Source organism: Amborella trichopoda, chromosome 2 (genome assembly GCF_054954075.1).
Source record: "Amborella trichopoda isolate Santa Cruz 75 chromosome 2, AtrichopodaSantaCruz75HAP2 v2.0, whole genome shotgun sequence".
NCBI classification, from domain to species: domain Eukaryota; kingdom Viridiplantae; phylum Streptophyta; class Magnoliopsida; order Amborellales; family Amborellaceae; genus Amborella; species Amborella trichopoda.
Genome location: NC_142337.1, coordinates 7,419,978 through 7,438,618, shown reverse-complemented (window position 1 = coordinate 7,438,618; position 18,641 = coordinate 7,419,978). Strand labels below are relative to the sequence as shown.

Below are 18,641 nucleotides of genomic sequence, written 5' to 3'. Positions count from 1 at the left end.
GTGCCTCTACTTTTTTTTACCACATTGAAGATGGAAATGCCCCAGTTGAACCTAAGGAGGAGTTAGACATTCAAAAACCAAGGAGGAGTTAGATGATGCATGTTTAGAGAAGGAAGTTGGTACAATCTAAAGTCCAGAACAGTCATCACTTAAGTGCCAACCTGAAACCAGGCATTATCCTTAACCTATATCCCCCTTCCTACCCTACTACTTCCTCAGAACCTACCAGTCCACCTTTTGTATCAGACTTTGACCTACCTGTTGCCTTACACAAAGGTAAACATTATTGCACTCAGTATCCTATGGGAAACTTTGTTTCTTATAATTTGATGTCACCTTCTTATCATGTTTTCCTATCATCCTTGTGTCCTGTTTGCATTCCATCTTGTGTAGCAGAAGCTCTCTATCACAACCTCAATGGAAGGCTGCAATTTGGAAAGCTCTTGAAAAGACAGTAATTGGGAACTCAACAAACTCTTTGAAGGAAAGAACGTGGTAGGATTAGTGAAATACACGGCAAGTGGCACTATAGAAAGATATAGATGAGATTGACCGCAAAGGGGTTTACAAAGACCCAGGATATATGCTAAAAGAAACCTTTTCCCCTGTAGTGAAATTAAATAGTATCATGACTATCTCTCTCCTTAGCGGTTATAAATCTTGGTCTTTAATCGGATGTGAAAAATGACTTGCCACATGGGTATCTTCAGGAGGAAATCTCTATGGCCATGCCTCCAGGAGCTTCAGGGGGAGATAGGAAATGTGTGCATATAGAAAAAGGTGATATATGGACTTAAACAAATGCCGAGAGCCTGGTTTTAAGAAATTTAGTGACGCCTTACTAAAGATTGGCTTCAGAAGGATGGAGGTAAAAAGCTTTGAAGATATTAAAGATCTCAAGTGCTACCTGAGTAAAGTGTTTGACATAAAATATATGGGTCACTCCTATTTTTTCAAAGCAGGGAATAGCCATTTCTTAAAGGAAGTATGTGGTGGACCTATTACAAGAAACCGGCATATTGGGGGCTAGACCGATGGATACTCCTATGGAAGTCAATTATAAACTACATGCTCAGCTGAGACAATTACTAAAGGGTCCTAGTCAACATCAGAGATTAATGGGTTAGTGTAGTTAGTCAATTCATCATGCCTCATGTAAACCTCACATATTGTCTGTCGCATCCTAAAGGGTCTCAAGTCATCTCCAGGGAAAGGATTGTCGTTTGCTGATCCCGATCATATGGGTATTGCAATCTACAATTATGCAAATTAGGCTAGTTAGAGTAATAGAAGGTCAACTACAGGTTATTGTACCTTTTGTGGTGGTAAATTAGTCTCATGTAAGGGTTAAAAAAACAAAATGTCATGCCAGATCAAGTGCTGAAGCAGAATACGGGGGTATGGGACTCGGAGCTTGTGAAGTTATGTGGTTTTGAACTATACTGGCTGATCTGGGAGTTAAAAATTCATAACTGATGACCCTTCATTGTGATAATGAAACAGCCATCCACATTGCTAAGAGCCCTGTATATCATGAGAGAGCAATGCTTATCTAAGTTGACTGTCATTTGTTATGGGAAAAAGTCACAGCTGGAATTATTTTTACTCCTCATGTGAAATCAAGAGACCACCTAGGCGATATCTTCACAAAGGTAGCTGCACGTGACAGACTACGGGATATAGTTGTCAAGCTGGGCATGCTTGATATCTATGCTCCAGCTTGAGGGGGAGTAATGAAAGTACAACAACAAGTTAGGGACATAAATGGAATGCATTGTTTAATAAGAAAATGGAATGCATCGTTTAATAAGAACATACAAGGTACATTTTGCAATTATTTCTATGTCAATAATATATAAGTGTGACTAGTCTAACTTAAGAAACTAAGTCGCACATTATGGCCAAGTTCTCTCACACCTCTTCCTCCCCATTTTCTCGTTCTCTCCTTCTCCTCTTCTCTTTCTTTCTTTCTCTCTTGCATACCGATCTCATGCAAATAGTTTAAGACTTAGATCTTGATCATCCTTTCAACTAAATCTGAATGACCTTATTGCTAATCATATTCATTAGTAAATAATTTTAGAGTCATATATAAAGTTAATGCTTGGTTTCATTGCTTCTAAATACATGTTACTTGGGCATGGTTTGGTGTACTTACTGTTGATTACGTTTTGCCACAGCAAATTTTTAACTGCATCGAAGGAGGCAATGCAATCTTCATCTCATGGAATTTTATATCTTTTACAGGTGGGTTAATTCTCCACCATGTGATGCTTGTGGACGTGAGACTAGTTTCATTAATAGGGGTACTGCTTCTGCTTCTGAACTTGAGTATGGCGCATCCAACGTTGAACTTTTCGGGTAAAAAGATTATGTTCTTGCAGCAACTAGAATTGATACTGTAATGAATGGTCACTACACCCAATTATCCTTTTCTTTGCATTATTGTATTTGTTTGTTTCTCTAAAGACAACCTAGTTTCTGTCCTCAGCTCTTTCCACTATGTTTGATGTGATTGGATTCGTCATCTAGGTTTGCATTTTGGGCCTTGTGATTTTGAGTGGTAGGTTAGAAAATTTTCTACACCTGGAAGGGACCGTCTCACAATTCTACTTCAGATCCTTGTTCCTTTTATTAATGATTGTTTATTATGGCATTGTCAGTTTGTGTCAATTTTCCCTTGAATCCAAGGATGTGTTTGTTTGTGGAAGAGGGAGCTGCCAAAGCACCCCCTCTCTTCCACAAAATATAAAGCATGGAAGGGCGGCTTCCATAAATCAGCATCAAAAGACGAGGAGCGATGTTGGCCGAACTTAGGTCTCTCATCACCCAAAGTTCCACCAATTCAAACATGACTTCTAATTTTTTGTCTGAAAAGTTGTGTTGTGTTCATGAGAGTGTATTTGACAACATATGCTGCCTTACATTAGAGCTACCTGGACAGGATCTTCTCACAATTCTACTTCCGATCCTTCTTGCTTTTCTTAATGATTGTTTGTTATGACATTGTGAGTTTGTGTCAATTTTCCCTTAAATCCTAGTTATCTGTCTAAAAAGTTGTTCTGTGTTCAGGGGGAATATTTGCCAACATATTTTGTGTTTCAATAGAGTTATTTATAGATCCATCGTCCTGCCATTCTTTCCAACTTTCTTTATGTAGTTGTAAATTAATAACTGGAGCACTCTTAATAGGGTTCGTATTGTGTAAATAGAGCAATAAATACTTCCTGGACATAGGTCTCAACATTCATTCCTGTAAAATCTATAAAAGAAAATCCATTATTGTAACTTGGATTGTGTCTATAGCTCATTTGGTTCATTGTATGTCAATTCCAGAATCTATTCTCTGCTGCTATGGTTTTTTCGTCAAGTGTTTGCTAGGAGTTGTGACATTTCACATAATTAAATGTAACTGGTTCATTTAATTGCTTATGTGACATATGATGGTGCATAATTGGGTTGTCATAGCTTGACTTGTTAGAGGCAATTCAAATTTGATGCTGCAATCTTCAGTTTATTTTATTTTTCTTATATCCATTTTGTTTCAATGACTACTAGTGTATTTGAACATCAAGGAATAATTTGCACTCTAACTACCCAAAAAAATATTAATTTGCACGCTCTTCATCAATCAGATAAATCTACTTGATAATTTATTATTCTTTGAATCTTCTAGATGCAACTCTTGCTCAAGAATTACTCGCTTTCCTCGTTACAATGATCCAAGGAAGGTAGTTTCCCTTGCTTCTTTATGTTTCTTCAAGATATTTTTCTCATGTCATTGATTGCGTTACTTTTTGAGATTATAATGTAATTATATTTCGATAAGCTCTAAACATATATTTTACTACCTTTTATTATCTTGCTAGCTTTTAGAAACAAGAAGAGGACGTTGTGGAGAGTGGGCAAATTGCTTTACTCTATATTGTAGAGCTTTTGGTTTTAAATCTCGTCTGGTAAGACCACATACTGAAAGATTTCATGGAAAGAATAGAAGGAAATTTGATTTTGTCCAGTTTTTCGTGATCTTTTTAAATAACATGCAAGGAGGTCTTTTTTTTTTGTATGGCTTACTCGAATCAATGCGTTGTTTATCTACTTGGTTTTGTTTATTCAGATTCTAGATTTTTCGGATCATGTATGGACGGAATGCTTTTCTGATTGCATTGGAAGGTACTCTGTCAACTTAATATACACTCGATATGGTTTTCTTACCATATACTTTCTGGACTGTTCCTTACACATCAATAATTTCCACAAATATGCTCATGGTTCATGGTTGAGATTGCAGATGGATGCATCTTGATCCTTGTGAAGGTGTATATGATAATCCATTATTATATGAAAAGGGGTAAGCCCCCTTCCCTATCTTTTGCAACATACATATTGGTACTTCTCACTTGCTAGCTATTTTGGGGGATCCGATCCTAATAACATCTGTGGATCTTAGTTTGAGGAATCTCAATGATATTTATCAGGCCTCTTCACTATTCTAGAACATAGCACATCATGGTAGTTACTGATTACTTTAATGGTTTTCTTGAAGCTGGAAAAAGAAGCTCAGTTATATAATTGGTATAGCAAAAGATGGAGTGTGTGATGTCACAAAACGTTATACAAGAAAATGGCCTGAGGTACAAGAAAAAAAAATCATTTCAGATTCTACTCTGTGATCAATGGACATGCTTTTTGATTTGCATTGCTTCTTTTGTTGTAGGTCCTATCTAGACGGGTTTTGACTTCCGAGGATGATGTATCTGCAGTTCTTGCAGATATTACAAGGGAATGCCGTAGAGGTCTTTCTTCTCAAGAATGTGCCATTCTTGGAGATTGTGACAAAAAGGCAGCTGAAGAATTGGGAAAAGGACATGATTCTAATGATGATGATTCAATAGCTTTGCCAGGACGGCAAAGTGGAGACAAGGAGTGGCGTTTGGCGAGATCAGAAATTGGGCCTGAAGAGAATAGTTCTCTAAGTTGTTTTTCTTGTCCAATACGTACATGCATAGATGACCATGTCAAAAGCATTTACAATGCACTGTTTCTTTTGTTGTGTTCCTTTGCCCATGAAAGGGTCAGCAGAGAAAAAACCCTTGAAAATATACAGATGCTAAAATCCTTACTAGTAGATCTTAGAAACTCCCCTTTTAGAAGGCGGAGAGCACTAGTAAACCCATGGTTCTTGTTCTTTACTGAGTCTAAAATGTTGTCTTCAGTTGATGGGTTCCTCTCTGCACTCTCCTTGAAGAAGGATTTAGAGGGAGATGGAAGTTTATCTGTATGCTTGTCTGGAAATCCCATCAAAGTTTCTATGGCATTGCCAGTGGCCTTGGATGCTCTTGATGAATTAATGTATAACCTGGAAAATGTGAAAAGGTTTGGAATGGAACCTCTTTCTCTACCAGTTGTCAAGTTCAACAGATTATGTTCCGGCTCTGTCCAGGCCAGTGGTGAGGAGCTTCCTGTTGGAATTGTGAGTCTTATTGGTTTTAAGAATCTTTGGAAGATCTTGGTACCCAAGAATATACAATTAATGTTTTGTTCACATTGCGGTCCCAGGTGACTTCTGCATTTGACGGTCTTCGTTTGTCCAAATGGGAAGAACCCAATGGTGCAAGAGGTACTTTATTTTCGGTAATGAGTAATGACACTGTTGAAGATTCAAAACGATGCACACACACAGAGCACATCTGCCCCGATTTAATCTATCTGATCCAGTATGTATGAACACTATTTGATTATTAGAGTTTTGTACAAAGTTGGATCTCAAAATTCAGGGGCATGTGTGCCTGACCTATGAATCAAAATAAAATAACAAAGCATATGCAAACTAAAAAGTCCAAAATACCCTTGCCTTTCTCGGTTAACGTGGCTGGTGTACATTGGTCCCTTTTTTTTTTTTTTTTTTTAAAATTTTCATTATTACTATTTTGCTGACGCCTAGGTCAAGCACACATGCCCCTAAAATTTGAGGTTCATCGGTTTTAAAAAAAATAAAATTCAAAGAGTGTGCACATATGCTTAGGCCGTCAGATTGGTCCAGATTGAATCTAGGCCATTAGGCTAATACTGTTCCTTCAGTCCTTTGGCCAACAGAAGTTACTCTCATGTATATATCTTTTCTTTAATGTTTCTTTGGGATGTTGAGGATATGCAAATTTCATATATGTAACCAACTTCTTTGTATGTTTGTATTGTGTTGATGATGATGGCATTTCATTTCTTATATTTCATTTCTTACATTATGCAGTCTTTGTATAAGTATGATGTTCCTTTTCTTAATTGTTTGGCATTGTAATAAAGTGTACGTGCCCTTTTCAGTCATTGTATTTTATCACGTACTTGCATCTAAGTCCCTCAAACTATATGTATATGTATCAACATAGAGAAGTTAGGGATACGTAGTATTCAGTTGCATCTAGGCACCTCAACCCATTTGTACCTATGGTTAAAATACAGCAATCTTGTAGATAAGTGTTAATTTTTCTTATGGTGAGAGAGAAGGCAAAGAGGGAGGCGCAATAGACTATTGGCGTGAAAAGAATTGGGTAATTGAGGCACGTCTGAGACAATGACATCTTATATTCAAATAAGTGGTGTTACATTAGGGACAATACATATTCCTAAATATAAGAATATGCATAAAACAGGAAGAATATACATAAAACAAACCTTTCAACACTTCTAGCACTACCCTTCAAGTTGTCCATCATGTTTAAACATGTACAACTTGCTTTTTAGGTAATCATGCCTCTCCCTTGATAAACCTTTTGTGAATGTATCCGCGATTTGATTTTCTGTACCAATGAATTTGCCTTTAACCTCTTAAGCCTCTTATCTTTTATTGGATAAAATGATAATCAATCTCAATGTGTTTTGTCCTATAATGAAATATTGGGTGTGCAGCAATTGCTAAAGCATTTTTATTGTCATAATAGATAGACGACCTGCCAACTTTATAACCCAACCAAGATATGAGACTACGAACCCATGTAATCACTGCCACTGTTCCAGTAAGAACCCTGTATTCTGCTTCAGTGTTTGATTTGGCAAACATTTTCTGTTTTCTACTGCTCTAAGATATTAAATTATGTCCCAGAAGAACGCAATAACCTGGAAATGATTTTCTCAAATCAGGATCTCCTACTCAAATCTGCATCTGAATATTCAGTTACAGACCCCAAATCTATACTCACTTGTTTATTTTTCTTATAGAATAAACCACTGCCAATGGAACCTTTTACATAACTCATAATCCTTTTTTAATTCCTCCATGGGTATGGTGGTTGGTGCATGCATGTATTCACAGATTGAACGAGCACAATCATACTCATGCTGAGTGAGATTGTTGGCATTGCACTGATCTAATTTTTTTTTTTAAACATATCTCTTGCATTAGCTTCTCTTACTTTGTGCTGTCCTTCAATTTGTTACTGCTTCCTGCATCAATTTTAGATAAGTGAATATTTTTTGTAATGCTGCCAAAATGTATCACACATTATTTTATCCAAAAAATAATTTAATTTGTTATTGAAATGTCTGTGGCTCTATTGTGATATTTGGCCTCCATCACCTGTCTTCATTGTCAATTTGTCACATTTTACATGGCATATGCAGGTGCATGGATTGTATATAAGTTGTTGGATGGCGAAATGCAAGAGCTTGTCGCATATGAGTTGATGTCTGCTGATGATGCTCCAGAGAGGGATCCAAAAGACTGGTAGGATTTTGACTATATATATATATATATATATATATTATATTATATTATATTATATCGTTGGCTAAAATACATAGCTAGAGTAGTTTTTTGGGCTGAGATTTTGGGCATCTTTGATTCAACAAATAAATAATTTCAGAAAAGCCAACTTGAGCTTTTGAAGGCTAAGATCCATGGTCCATTCAGTGGAATTCATTTTCTCCATTTTGTTACGTAATTTTTTTTCTATTCACCCAAATGAGATCTAAATGTGCAACATTTGGGGTTCAACAGCCTCCTTTAGGTCCAGTGGGCATATGCCACGTTATAAGCCCCTGTGTTTATGTGATCCTAGTTGAAATTAGATTAGAGACAAAAATAATTTGGTGGGATCTTGAGAGAAAGAGATGAAAGAAAATAAAGACGATGAAGGAGGGAGAGAGAGAGACGTGAGAGAGACAGAGAGATAAAGAGGGATAGAGAGTGGCGTAGAGGTCTCATGTGACCTCTACCCCTCTTATATCATGAAGTGATAACCTTAATTGCAACTAATGGCATAGGAATCATATGTGACCTCTTCCCCTCTTATATCATGAAGTAATAACCTTAATTACAATTAATAGACAATGCCAACGTTAGGGCTAAACAAAAGATAAATGACAGTTCTGTCCATCAAATACAATAAATCTTATTCCTTTTATTTCCAACACTACCTTCAAGCTGGTTCATAAATATCAATCATGTCTAGCTTACTTGTGATATCATGTAATCTGTACCGACCAATGGCTCTGGTGAATATATATGCAAGTTGATCTTTAGAATTAACATGAGGAGTTTGAATGATCTTGGCAGCAACCTTCTCTCTGATAAAGTGACAATCTCCTTCAATGTGTTTAGTCCTTTCATGAAAAACAGGATTTTCTGCGATATGAATGGCTGCTTCATTGTCACAATATAGAGCCATGGGAAGCTTAACTCGTAACACCCAAATAAAATTGAACACTTTTGATCCATATTACTTCGCATGTACTATGAGTCATTGTTTTGTATTCTACTTCAACACTTGATCTTGCTACCACATTTTTCTTCTTGCTTTTTCAAGTAATCAGGTTAACCAAAATAAAGCTGCAATAGCCTTGTGGATCTTCTATCAGTTTGACAACCAGCCCAATCGACATCTGTGTAAACTACAACAATAGGAAGTCCTTGATTTAAGAAAAAGATCCCTTTCCTTGGTGCAGACTTGAGATATCTTAATATTCTTTACATAGCATCGAGGTAGGGTTTACGTAGTGCATGCATAATTGGCTGACCTTGCTAACCGCATAAGAAATGTCTAGTCAAGTGAGTGTGACATATATAAGCTTGCCCACTATTCATTGATACTAATTAGGATCTCTGAGTGACTCTCCCCTTTCTCCATGAAGTTTATGATCGACTTCTCTAGGAGTATCTGCAGGTTTGGATCCCAACATCCCTGTTTGTTGTAACAAGTCCAATACATATTTTCTTTGGGAGATGACCATCCCCTTTTTTGATCTTGCCACTTCAATTCTTAAAAGATACTTAAGGGGTCCTAAATCTTGGATATGAAACCCCTTGCTTAAATAAGATTTAAGATCCTTAATGCCCTTCACATTATCCCCTGTCACAACAATATCATTAACATACACCATAAGGGCAGTAATTTCAACGAATATCCTTCTTCACAATGAGTGTATGATCAGCTTGACTCCTTTTGAACTCACATTTCAGCAATGCCTTAATGAATTTTTTAACATACTCTAGGAGACTGTTTAAGTCCATATATTTCCTTCTTTAACTTGCACACCTTTCCTGTCTCCCTCTTAATCTGAAAACCAAGAGGTATGCCATATTGATTTCGTCGTGGATGTCTCCATGTAAGAATGCATTCGTAGCATTTAACTGATGGAGTGGTCGCAATTTATTTGCAGCTAGTAAAAGAATGATCCTCACAGTGTTCAACTCTGCCACAAGCGTGAAAGTGTCTTGGTAGTCTATACCAGGAGTTTGGGTGAAACCTTTTGCAACCAATCCTATTTTGTACCTTTCGATGCTACCATCAACTTTGTATTCTACAGTGGATATCAATCGATATCCTACGACCTTCTTCCCTTCAGGAAGGTTAGTGATTTCCCATGTATTCTTCTGTTCAAGTGCTCGCATCTCGTCACCCATGGCAGCTTTCTATTGACGTTGTGAAAGTGCTTCTGCAACATTGGAAGGTATTTTAACGGAAGACAACGTAGATATGAAGGAACAATGAGAGGGAGACACAAAATTGTATGATGTGAAGTTTCTTATTGGATGTTGAGTGCAAGAACGTGTACTCTCGCGAAAAGCAATAGGTAAGTCTAGATTAGTATTCTCTGAGAGGGTGAAAGAGTTAGTTACCTGAGTCAGGGATAGTTTCTATTTCCGAGTTAGCATTCAAGGTATGGTCGCTTAAAACTTCGGTTTGCACCATGTTCTTCTTCTTGGTATACGTCTTCAACTCCTCTAAATGAGCATCGTTCCTTTTAGTTAAACCACTCTCTTCAGCTACAAGTGGTGTGGGAATAGGAAGGGGAACAACTGATGTGGTCTCTTCACTCAATTGTATCTTATTCTCCCCTTGAAGAGAGCCCTCATGATCTGTAGAGGAAAAGTATGGAACAAATTCAAAGAAGGTGACATACATGGAGACATAGCGGACCTTGGTAATAGGATCATAACATACCTACCTATTTTGATGAGATGGATACCCTATGAAAATGCATTTGGCAGCTTTAGCATCAAGCTTGTCCCTCTTTGGACTAAGGTTGTGGTCAAAACATATACAACCAAGCACCTTGGGAGGTACATGGAACATGGGTGAGTTGGGACGAACCATTTCAGTGGGAGATGTTTCCTCATTGGTGCATTGTTTGATTAGGCCAGTCCTCTGCAAAACCAAAGTCTGACATAACTCAGAAGTGGAAGTCCAGATCCATTTTGGCAAATGCCTTTTCCATATCAGCCTTGAAGTACATTACTCCCACCTTAGACCTTCATTCAGTGTGCACCATTTCATGGATTGCAGCAACACACAATCCAAGATTTTTCTTCCAGTGACAAATCGACTTCGTCCCTATTTTGATTTATTAAAAAGGCAGCAGTGAGAATTGCTTCAGACCAGAAAATTTTTGGTACTTCCATTCCCAGAAAAAGAGCTCGGGTGACTTCCAACAAGTATCTGTTTTTTTCTCTCAGCTATACCATACTGCTGAGGTGTGTATAGATACGTTGTATGGAACTCAATCCCTTGATCAAGAAGATAATCTTTGAGTTTGTTTGACACATACTCACCGCCAATGTCAGGCTGCAAGGCTTTAATTTGTGTACCATATTGAGCTTTAACCATTTTGTGATATACTTGGAATGGATTAGCAACTTCACCTTTGTGTTTCACTAGATTGAGAGTTGTAACTTTAGAACAATCATCCACAAATGTAACAAAGAAATAAATTCCGAACACAGATGCAACATGTGAGGGACCCCACACATCAGAGTGTATAAGAGAGAAAGGAATATCATTCTTTTATTGATATTGATATGAAATGAAGTTCTACAATGTTTTGACAACTCATAAATGCCACATTGCAATTCAACTTGACCCAGAGACTCAAACAATTTAGAACTAAAGCCGCAAAGTAAAAGACGATCCATGACCAAGGTGAGTGTGCCTCAAATGCACCCTTTCTTCATTAGCAATTGAAGATGAGACTTCTACCATCAAGGCACGATCAAGAGTCTCCAAAAAGTACAACCCTCCATTTTCATGACCATGCTCAAATGTCTTCCCCGTCATCAAGTCTTGGAATGCATAGTGGGAAGGGAAAAATGTTATACTGCAGTTTACAAGAGGTTACTAGAGAGATTGTGAACATGCAAGGTGGATGGTTAACAGAAGGAGTAACATGTATGTTCCCTTCCCTTGATTGGCATAAGAGAACCATCTTCTATTTTAACTGATTCATGACTAAAACCAGGGATATGAGTGGAGAAAAAATCAGCCATGCCAGTCATATGTTCAGTTGCTCCAGAATAAATAATCCTAGGTGTTTCAGAGTTATTTACAAAGATATGATGCGCTGATGTAGATATACTTGATTGTGCAATGTGAGGCTTAGAGGAGGAAGAAGGGTCTTGAATGGAAGCTTGCTACCTGAGATTCAGGAGCTCTCTTTTAGGAAGAGTCACCAACTCTTCTTGAGGTTCAAAGGAGATGGTATCTTGCTGCCCTTGAGTAACTGGGGCAGTACTTTCGCTAATTGTTGCTGAATTTTCCCTTGGAAAGTTTCTCCTTGGGTGTCCAACCAAATCTCAACATGTTTCCTTTGTATGTTGAGTCTTCCCACAGTGGGTGCACTTTAATTTTCCCTTCTGATCAGATGTGTTTCCACATCATGTCCACCACCTTGGCCTCCATCATGGCTCCCAAAACGTCGTCCACCTCAATTACCACTAAAACTTGTGAATAGGGTGGATCTTTCAGTTTCACCCATAGGCACTGCCATTATCGTACGACGAGTTTCTTCATGCCGAAGAAGGGAAAAAGTTGTACCAAGTGATGCCAAAGTCTCGCCACCAAGAACATTTGCCCTAATTGTTTCATACTTTCCATTAATTCTCATCAAAAGATTAAATACTTCCTTTGGTCCAGTCTCTCTCTGTTCCTTGTCACAAGAACATTGTATGGGCTGATGCTTGCTTAATTCATTCCAAAGCCCATGTAGATGAGCATAATAATCTCCTAGTGACAAGTCACCCTCTTTAAAATCACTGATTTGCTGCTCCAATTCATAAACCCTTGTACTATTTTTCTTTTGGGAATATGACTTGGAGATTGCCTCGCATAATTCCTTAGCTATTGCAGTTCATAAAGGATAGATTCATATTAGGCTAAATAGAAAATAGTATCCATTCCATACTAGCTATATCTTTAGCCTCCTAGTCTGCATATTTAGCATTCTTCAAGTTAGGTGTTTTTGCAATGCCGTCAATGTATCCCAGTTTTTTCTTTCCACCCAAAAATAGTCTAACTGACATGGCTCATTCTAAACATTTGGTTCCATCAAACCTGAGTGTAGTGATTTGGGGTCTAGATGACTCCATATTTGATCCCTGTAGAGATATTCTCTACTGTAGTTAAGATCCGGTTACACCCTCAGTTTTTAATCAACAATTGAGATCAAATTACGCCCTTTGATATTTTCAAATCAAAGGTTTTACAGATCTGGTTACACCCTCAGATCCTACAATACTCTTTTTTTTCCCAAAAACATAAAACAGACACCACTAATAGTATTTTTTTGACTGGGGTATACAAACCCTAATCCATCCAACAACTAGGTTTTTGAATAAATGCTTGATCAATATCTAGAATCATAAAAAAAAACTCGCCTTGTACAATTACCGTTGGTAAAAAAAAAAAAAGGTTAGGGTTTTAGGGTTTTAGGGAATGATTATGTCATTTAACGCAAAAGATGATGCCAGCCCTAAACACAGTTCCTACACACCTTTTTTGAAGATTGATCCCCTATTTTATCGTCTTCGTGCTCTGATGCCAAGTTGAAATTAGAGTAGAGACGAAAACAGATTAATAGGATCTAAAGAGAGAAAAAGAGGAAAGAAAATCAAGATGACGGAGGCAGAGATAGACGTGAGAGAGATAAAAGGGAAAGAAAGTGGTGTAGAAGTCGCATGTGACCTCTACCCCACTTATATCATTAAGTAATAACCTTAATTACAACTTATGAACATTACTACCATTATTTAGAGACCTAAGATAAATAAGGACAACCAAAAAATAAATGAAAGTTTTGTCCATCAAATGCAATAAAGCTTGTTCCTTTTATTTGCAACAGTCATTTTCCTTATGGGAGAAGATCGCATAAGCCAAAGGTCTTACGTTGCATTATAAACGCCTTGGCTAAAACACATAGCTGAACAAATCTTTTTGGGCCGAAATCTATGCAACATGTGTGATTATAAAATCATCAATATCATCCGAGCCTCATCCCAACTATTTGGGATTGGCTACATAAATCTTATTCCACCATTCCGTTCTAGCAAGGGTCATACTCTCAGTCATATCATAAGTCATCATATCCAGTCTCACTCCTTCCACCCATGTCCTTTGGGTCTTCCCCTTGTCCTTTTAGAGCCTTCCACCCATGTCCTTTGGGTTTGTGACTGTAAAATAAACAATTCAAATGAGAATCAATTTTGAGTTCTTGAAAGCTAAGATCCGTGCTTCATCAAATGGACAGCTAGCATTTATAAAAACTGGTAGACTCATTTTCTCCATTTTTTTGGTTTTATTAATTCAATCACCTATTTGAGATTTATGTGTGCAAAATTTGGGGTCCAATACCCCCCTCAAGCTCCAACGAGCTTATACTAGTGTATAAGCCTGTGGACTTATAGAGCATCTTTTCACATATGGAATAAGATCCTATAAGCCGACGGGCATATACTGCAGTACGCACCAGTTGGCTAAAACATGTAGTCAGAGGGATTTTTCTACATCAAATTTTGTGCAACATCTTTGGTTTGGAAAGTAAACAATATGAAAAAGAACCCATTTTGAGTTCTTGAAGGCCGAGGTCCATGGTCAAATGGATGGCTTTCATTGCGGATCATTTCCTCCCTTTTTTGTGTGATTTTCTTTTAATCGCCTAGATGATATTTTCATGTGTGCAACAATTGGGGTCCAACATTGCCCACTAGCTCCTACAGGCTAATGCTATAGTTTAATCCTGTGGGCTTGTAGGTTCCTTTTTCTACATGGGAGAAGATTCTATAAGCCAGCAGGCTTATGTTACATTATAAGCCTTTGGTTAAAACACATAGCTAGAGGGATTTGTTTTGGACTGAAATTTTGCACAACATATTTGATAAAAAAAACAAACATAAAAAAGAATCTGTTTTGAGTTCTTGAAGGCCAAGATCCATGGTCCATTAAATGGATGGTTTGCATTCATCATAACTCTCCTTGCTTAAGACAAAATGGCCCTTTAGCAATATCTATCTCTATCAAATTCACCAACTATTACAAAGTCACTGGCTCTATCAATTTTCGTTTCATTGCGATTTTAAATGAGTTCAAAGAACATATGGAATTTGAGGACAAAAGCCATTACGTCCATTTGTTTGTTCATTTTATTTGTTAGTGTACACTATCCCAGCCCCACCCCAATGATGGGTGCTGCTCTCTCCTATCAGTTACTAGGTGTGTGTTTCTCGGGCACTAGGGGGGTTGGGGTATCCCCCCTGTAGTCGGTGCCTTTCTCTCTCCCGCCTGATAGTTCATTGGATGGTGATGATCCCAGTATTTTCTGGTTTCCCGTGGTCATTGTGTCATAAAATACTTAGTTATAATTTGTTATTGCTTTTCTTTTGGATAACAAGCTGTGATACATTTTGTTGCCCCTTTTGTGCTTGTAGACTTTCTTCTCCAACTTTGATAAGTCTGCTTAGTCAGTTACACATTCGCTGTAACATTTATTGCTACCTGACTTTTGTTATGAAGAATTATGGGCTTGACATTGTGGAGATCTCAGGATTGTTGAGGGAAGTGATGATGGTGGCTGCACTTGGGTTGTTTTGGACACTCAACATTCACAGTTTTTTGACAGTCGTTTTATGCGCAAAACATATAGGGTTGAACTTGAGAGGAGAATGTCCAATGCATTCAGGTAATGTGCTTGTGATGCCTGTAACGCTCAACTGCTTTAAAGATTGTAAAAGTATCAAACCAGTGATTGGAACACCTAAATAAGTTATGGAGGTACTCCAGAAACATGGACCCTCAATATGATGTTTGGACTCTACGTGCCCGATTTAGTATTTAAAACACATTAGACAGACTGGGGACAGTTATTTGGAAAAATAAAAAGGCTAGACAATATTCCAAAATTCCAGTTTCTGGAGAACCTGCAGAATTCGTACAGGTGTTGTCAGCCCTCTTTCACTACTTTCCCAAGAAGATTTTTTTAACAAACTTATGCTAGCCTTCAGCATGCTTTCGCAGGTTTCGCTTTCTTTCAGTTAGAGATGATAAAGCCACAAGCCGACTTCAGATAGGTGGCATTGACCTTTATGCGAAAGGCCTCGTCTAGGATGTGGTTTATTGGTTTACTTTCTCTTCTCATTCATAAAAATCAATGTGCATCTTGTAATCATTGCATTGAGACTACAACATAAATATTAACATTATGCTTTTCTGTACTGCCTATTTATTGGGCTCTTTATTCCTTTCCCTTATTATTGTCAGTGGAAGTGGCGTAGGTTTTATCCACTTCAATGAATTAGTTAATGTTCTGTTTCTTTCGTGTTGTGCTTGTGCGGCCTTCAATTTCTTGAACATTGAGCTTCTTGAATTAAAAAGTTTTTTTGGTATCGCATCCCTTGGCTAATTTGTTATGGCAGATGGGTGACACCACTAGAACCTCTCTCATTGAATGTCAACTTGGAGTTTTGTATTATTGATCTCCATTTATTTTGCAAGCATACAAAAATGTGAGTAGTGCTCTGACTCTACAAGTATACAAAAGGTCAAAAGGATCACCCATCCATTAGAACTTATTAATCATCAACATTGTTCAGGCAGCGCCTTCCTTGGCCAACCATTCGACTCCATGGAGGTTTTTCGGTTATGTCGGACTCTTATGTGGCTGGCTCACCAGCCATTGATTGCTTGGTAAGACTGATTCTCTATAGCTCATGGTGCCCATGGGTACTAAAAAGTGTTTAGCGACTCGGCCCAAGCCTGAGGCGAGTTTCTTGGCCGAGTTCGTGTGGACTTGAGTTGTGAACATTCAAAATAAAAAAGGAAAACAAATGACACACACTAAGAGAGAAACCCCAGCCACTTTTCTTCCTTTCTCTCAAAGGTACACCTCTTTCCTTCCCTACTCTCTCTCTCCCCAATCAACCATCTCTATCTCTCCATCACCTCTCCCTCTCTCTCTCCACCTCTCTCACCCTCTTCCCTATTCTCTCTGTATTTCAACAAATTGCTGCACTCTTCCATGGAGAGAGAGAGAGCAATGATAATGGGGTGGAAATCACCCACTTCACGGGTGTGTGAGAGAGGGGAGAGTGCCACGCTACCGTGGTCAAATAGTTTTCACACAGTTATGCCGATGGAGTGTTCGAAGTGCACCATCAATACCTTTACGCTTGCTCATGTCTGTGATAAACACATTCACTACACCCTCCCCTTTGTTCATGAATCTACTCTTTGTTCACTTCATTCTTTAATGTGGGATTAAACAGCCTATCTCTTCTTTCTCTACACAAAAGGACGGCACATTTTCCAATTCATTCTTTTCCAAAATGCTATAGAATAAAAGAGAGATTATTTTGAAATACTAACATTTCTCAAACCACATTTTGGTTTATCTTTTCGGATTGAGCGGTTCATAAGTTCAAGTTTTAGACTGAATACTTTTTTTTTTTTTTTTTTGGTGAATGGCTTGAAAACTTCTTTGTTTTTTTGGGGGGTTAATTTAGTGGTAATGACGAACCCTTATCCGTTTTTTGAAATTATTAGTGGTTTTTTTTTAATGCGTTAGATGAGAATAGAAGCCTAGATTTTAGCTAGGGCACAAGTGATGCTACAATCATTCTCAAAAACTTCAAATTTAAAGTGTGCTTATCCTATTTTTTTTAGTCAAATAGGTGTTGGAAACTCCAAGCTATCAATTAGCAATTGATAGAAATTTTAACAAATATTTTTTTAGAACTTAAAAAGTTCCTAAACATAAATTTTAGTAGAAATTGACGTTCGAATCTCCAAATTCTAAACTGCGTTTTTAACAAAAACTAATTTGAAACTAAGAGCTCTAGTATTTTTTTTGACAAAAATAAAATTGAGAGGTGAGAAAGCCCACGAGCATGAAATTAAATATTAAGCGCTATCTTTTTAGGAAAAAGATATTATAATCCCACACGAATATAAGGTTTTCATTGGGTTATGTTAGGCGTTAACATTATAGAGCATTTAATAATTGTACTCAACAAATTTTAGATACTTGTATACCTTTGTTTTGTACTTTGGAGTATTTTTTTAGTAAGGGTATTTTTGATCATTAGGAGAGATGTAATATCATCTACATGGAGCATACTAGTCACATTTAATGCTTTATGTTGGTGACGTTACATCCCTTCTAATGATAAAAAATACCCTTACTAAAAAAAATATTGTATTATAAAACAATAGTATATTAGTCTCTAAAATTTATTGAATACAATTATAAAATGCTATATAGTGTGACCACCCTAACATAACCCATATTTATTTACTCATTCGGATAAAATCTTATCTATAATTTATTTCAGGATCTCAAATTTAAGGGGATATAACCTCTTCACCTATAGATTAACCTCAATAAAAAAAAAGAGTTATATTAGGCTACTTATAGAGAATAAGTATTGCTTAATATACTCAATTTTTTTGTACACTCATTGCCCCTTATTTTGTAGTATAAATATTTTGAGTAAAGGCATTTTTTTGTTATTAATGGGGATATTGGTGGTTAAGAAACAATCATTACTTCATGTGGGTGATGCCATAACTCATTGATTGACATTATCGTTTGCTATTTATCTAAATAGTGCAGTTAGTATAGAGTTGAGGTTCTAAATAATTAAAGTAAAGTGCACCTTCAAATAGTGTCGAGAAATGCGGTTTCAATATTGGAAATCTGTGTGAAAGCCTTAAAATATATTTTCATCTTTGATTATAAAATTTAAAGCTTAAAAAATAGAGTAGATCGAGTAGATCTATGAAAACTTGAAAATCTTGAAAATTGACTATCCAAAAGTGTGTTACAAGATGCACTATTTTAAAATCTTGAAATCTATTTTTTTCTCATGTTCATGCATTTTGATG

General features: G+C 37.1%; 1 protein-coding gene across 8 annotated transcripts in view; it reads left to right on the top strand.

Annotated features, from left to right (window-relative positions):
* The window catches only part of PNG1 (peptide-N-glycanase 1), a 32,810-nt gene extending 16,661 nt beyond the window's left edge, over positions 1–16,149 (top strand). For 2 of the 8 annotated variants that reach the window (XM_088857721.1, XM_011628341.3), the window contains 11 exons: positions 2,248–2,361; positions 3,677–3,731; positions 3,870–3,956; positions 4,118–4,173; positions 4,292–4,351; positions 4,547–4,634; positions 4,718–5,473; positions 5,560–5,620; positions 7,618–7,720; positions 15,307–15,441; positions 15,777–16,149. In XM_088857721.1, coding sequence (XP_088713847.1) covers positions 2,248–2,361; positions 3,677–3,731; positions 3,870–3,956; positions 4,118–4,173; positions 4,292–4,351; positions 4,547–4,634; positions 4,718–5,473; positions 5,560–5,620; positions 7,618–7,720; positions 15,307–15,441; positions 15,777–15,864 — 1,603 coding nt within the window. In that variant the 3' untranslated portion in view covers positions 15,865–16,149. Of the gene's footprint in view, positions 1–2,182; positions 2,362–3,676; positions 3,732–3,869; positions 3,957–4,117; positions 4,174–4,291; positions 4,352–4,546; positions 4,635–4,717; positions 5,474–5,559; positions 5,635–7,617; positions 7,725–15,190; positions 15,442–15,776 lie in introns of those variants that run through there. The other 6 variants (XR_016049008.1, XR_016049009.1, XR_016049010.1 and 3 more) reach the window with 6 other exon arrangements.
* The last annotated feature ends 2,492 nt before the right edge of the window (positions 16,150–18,641 follow it).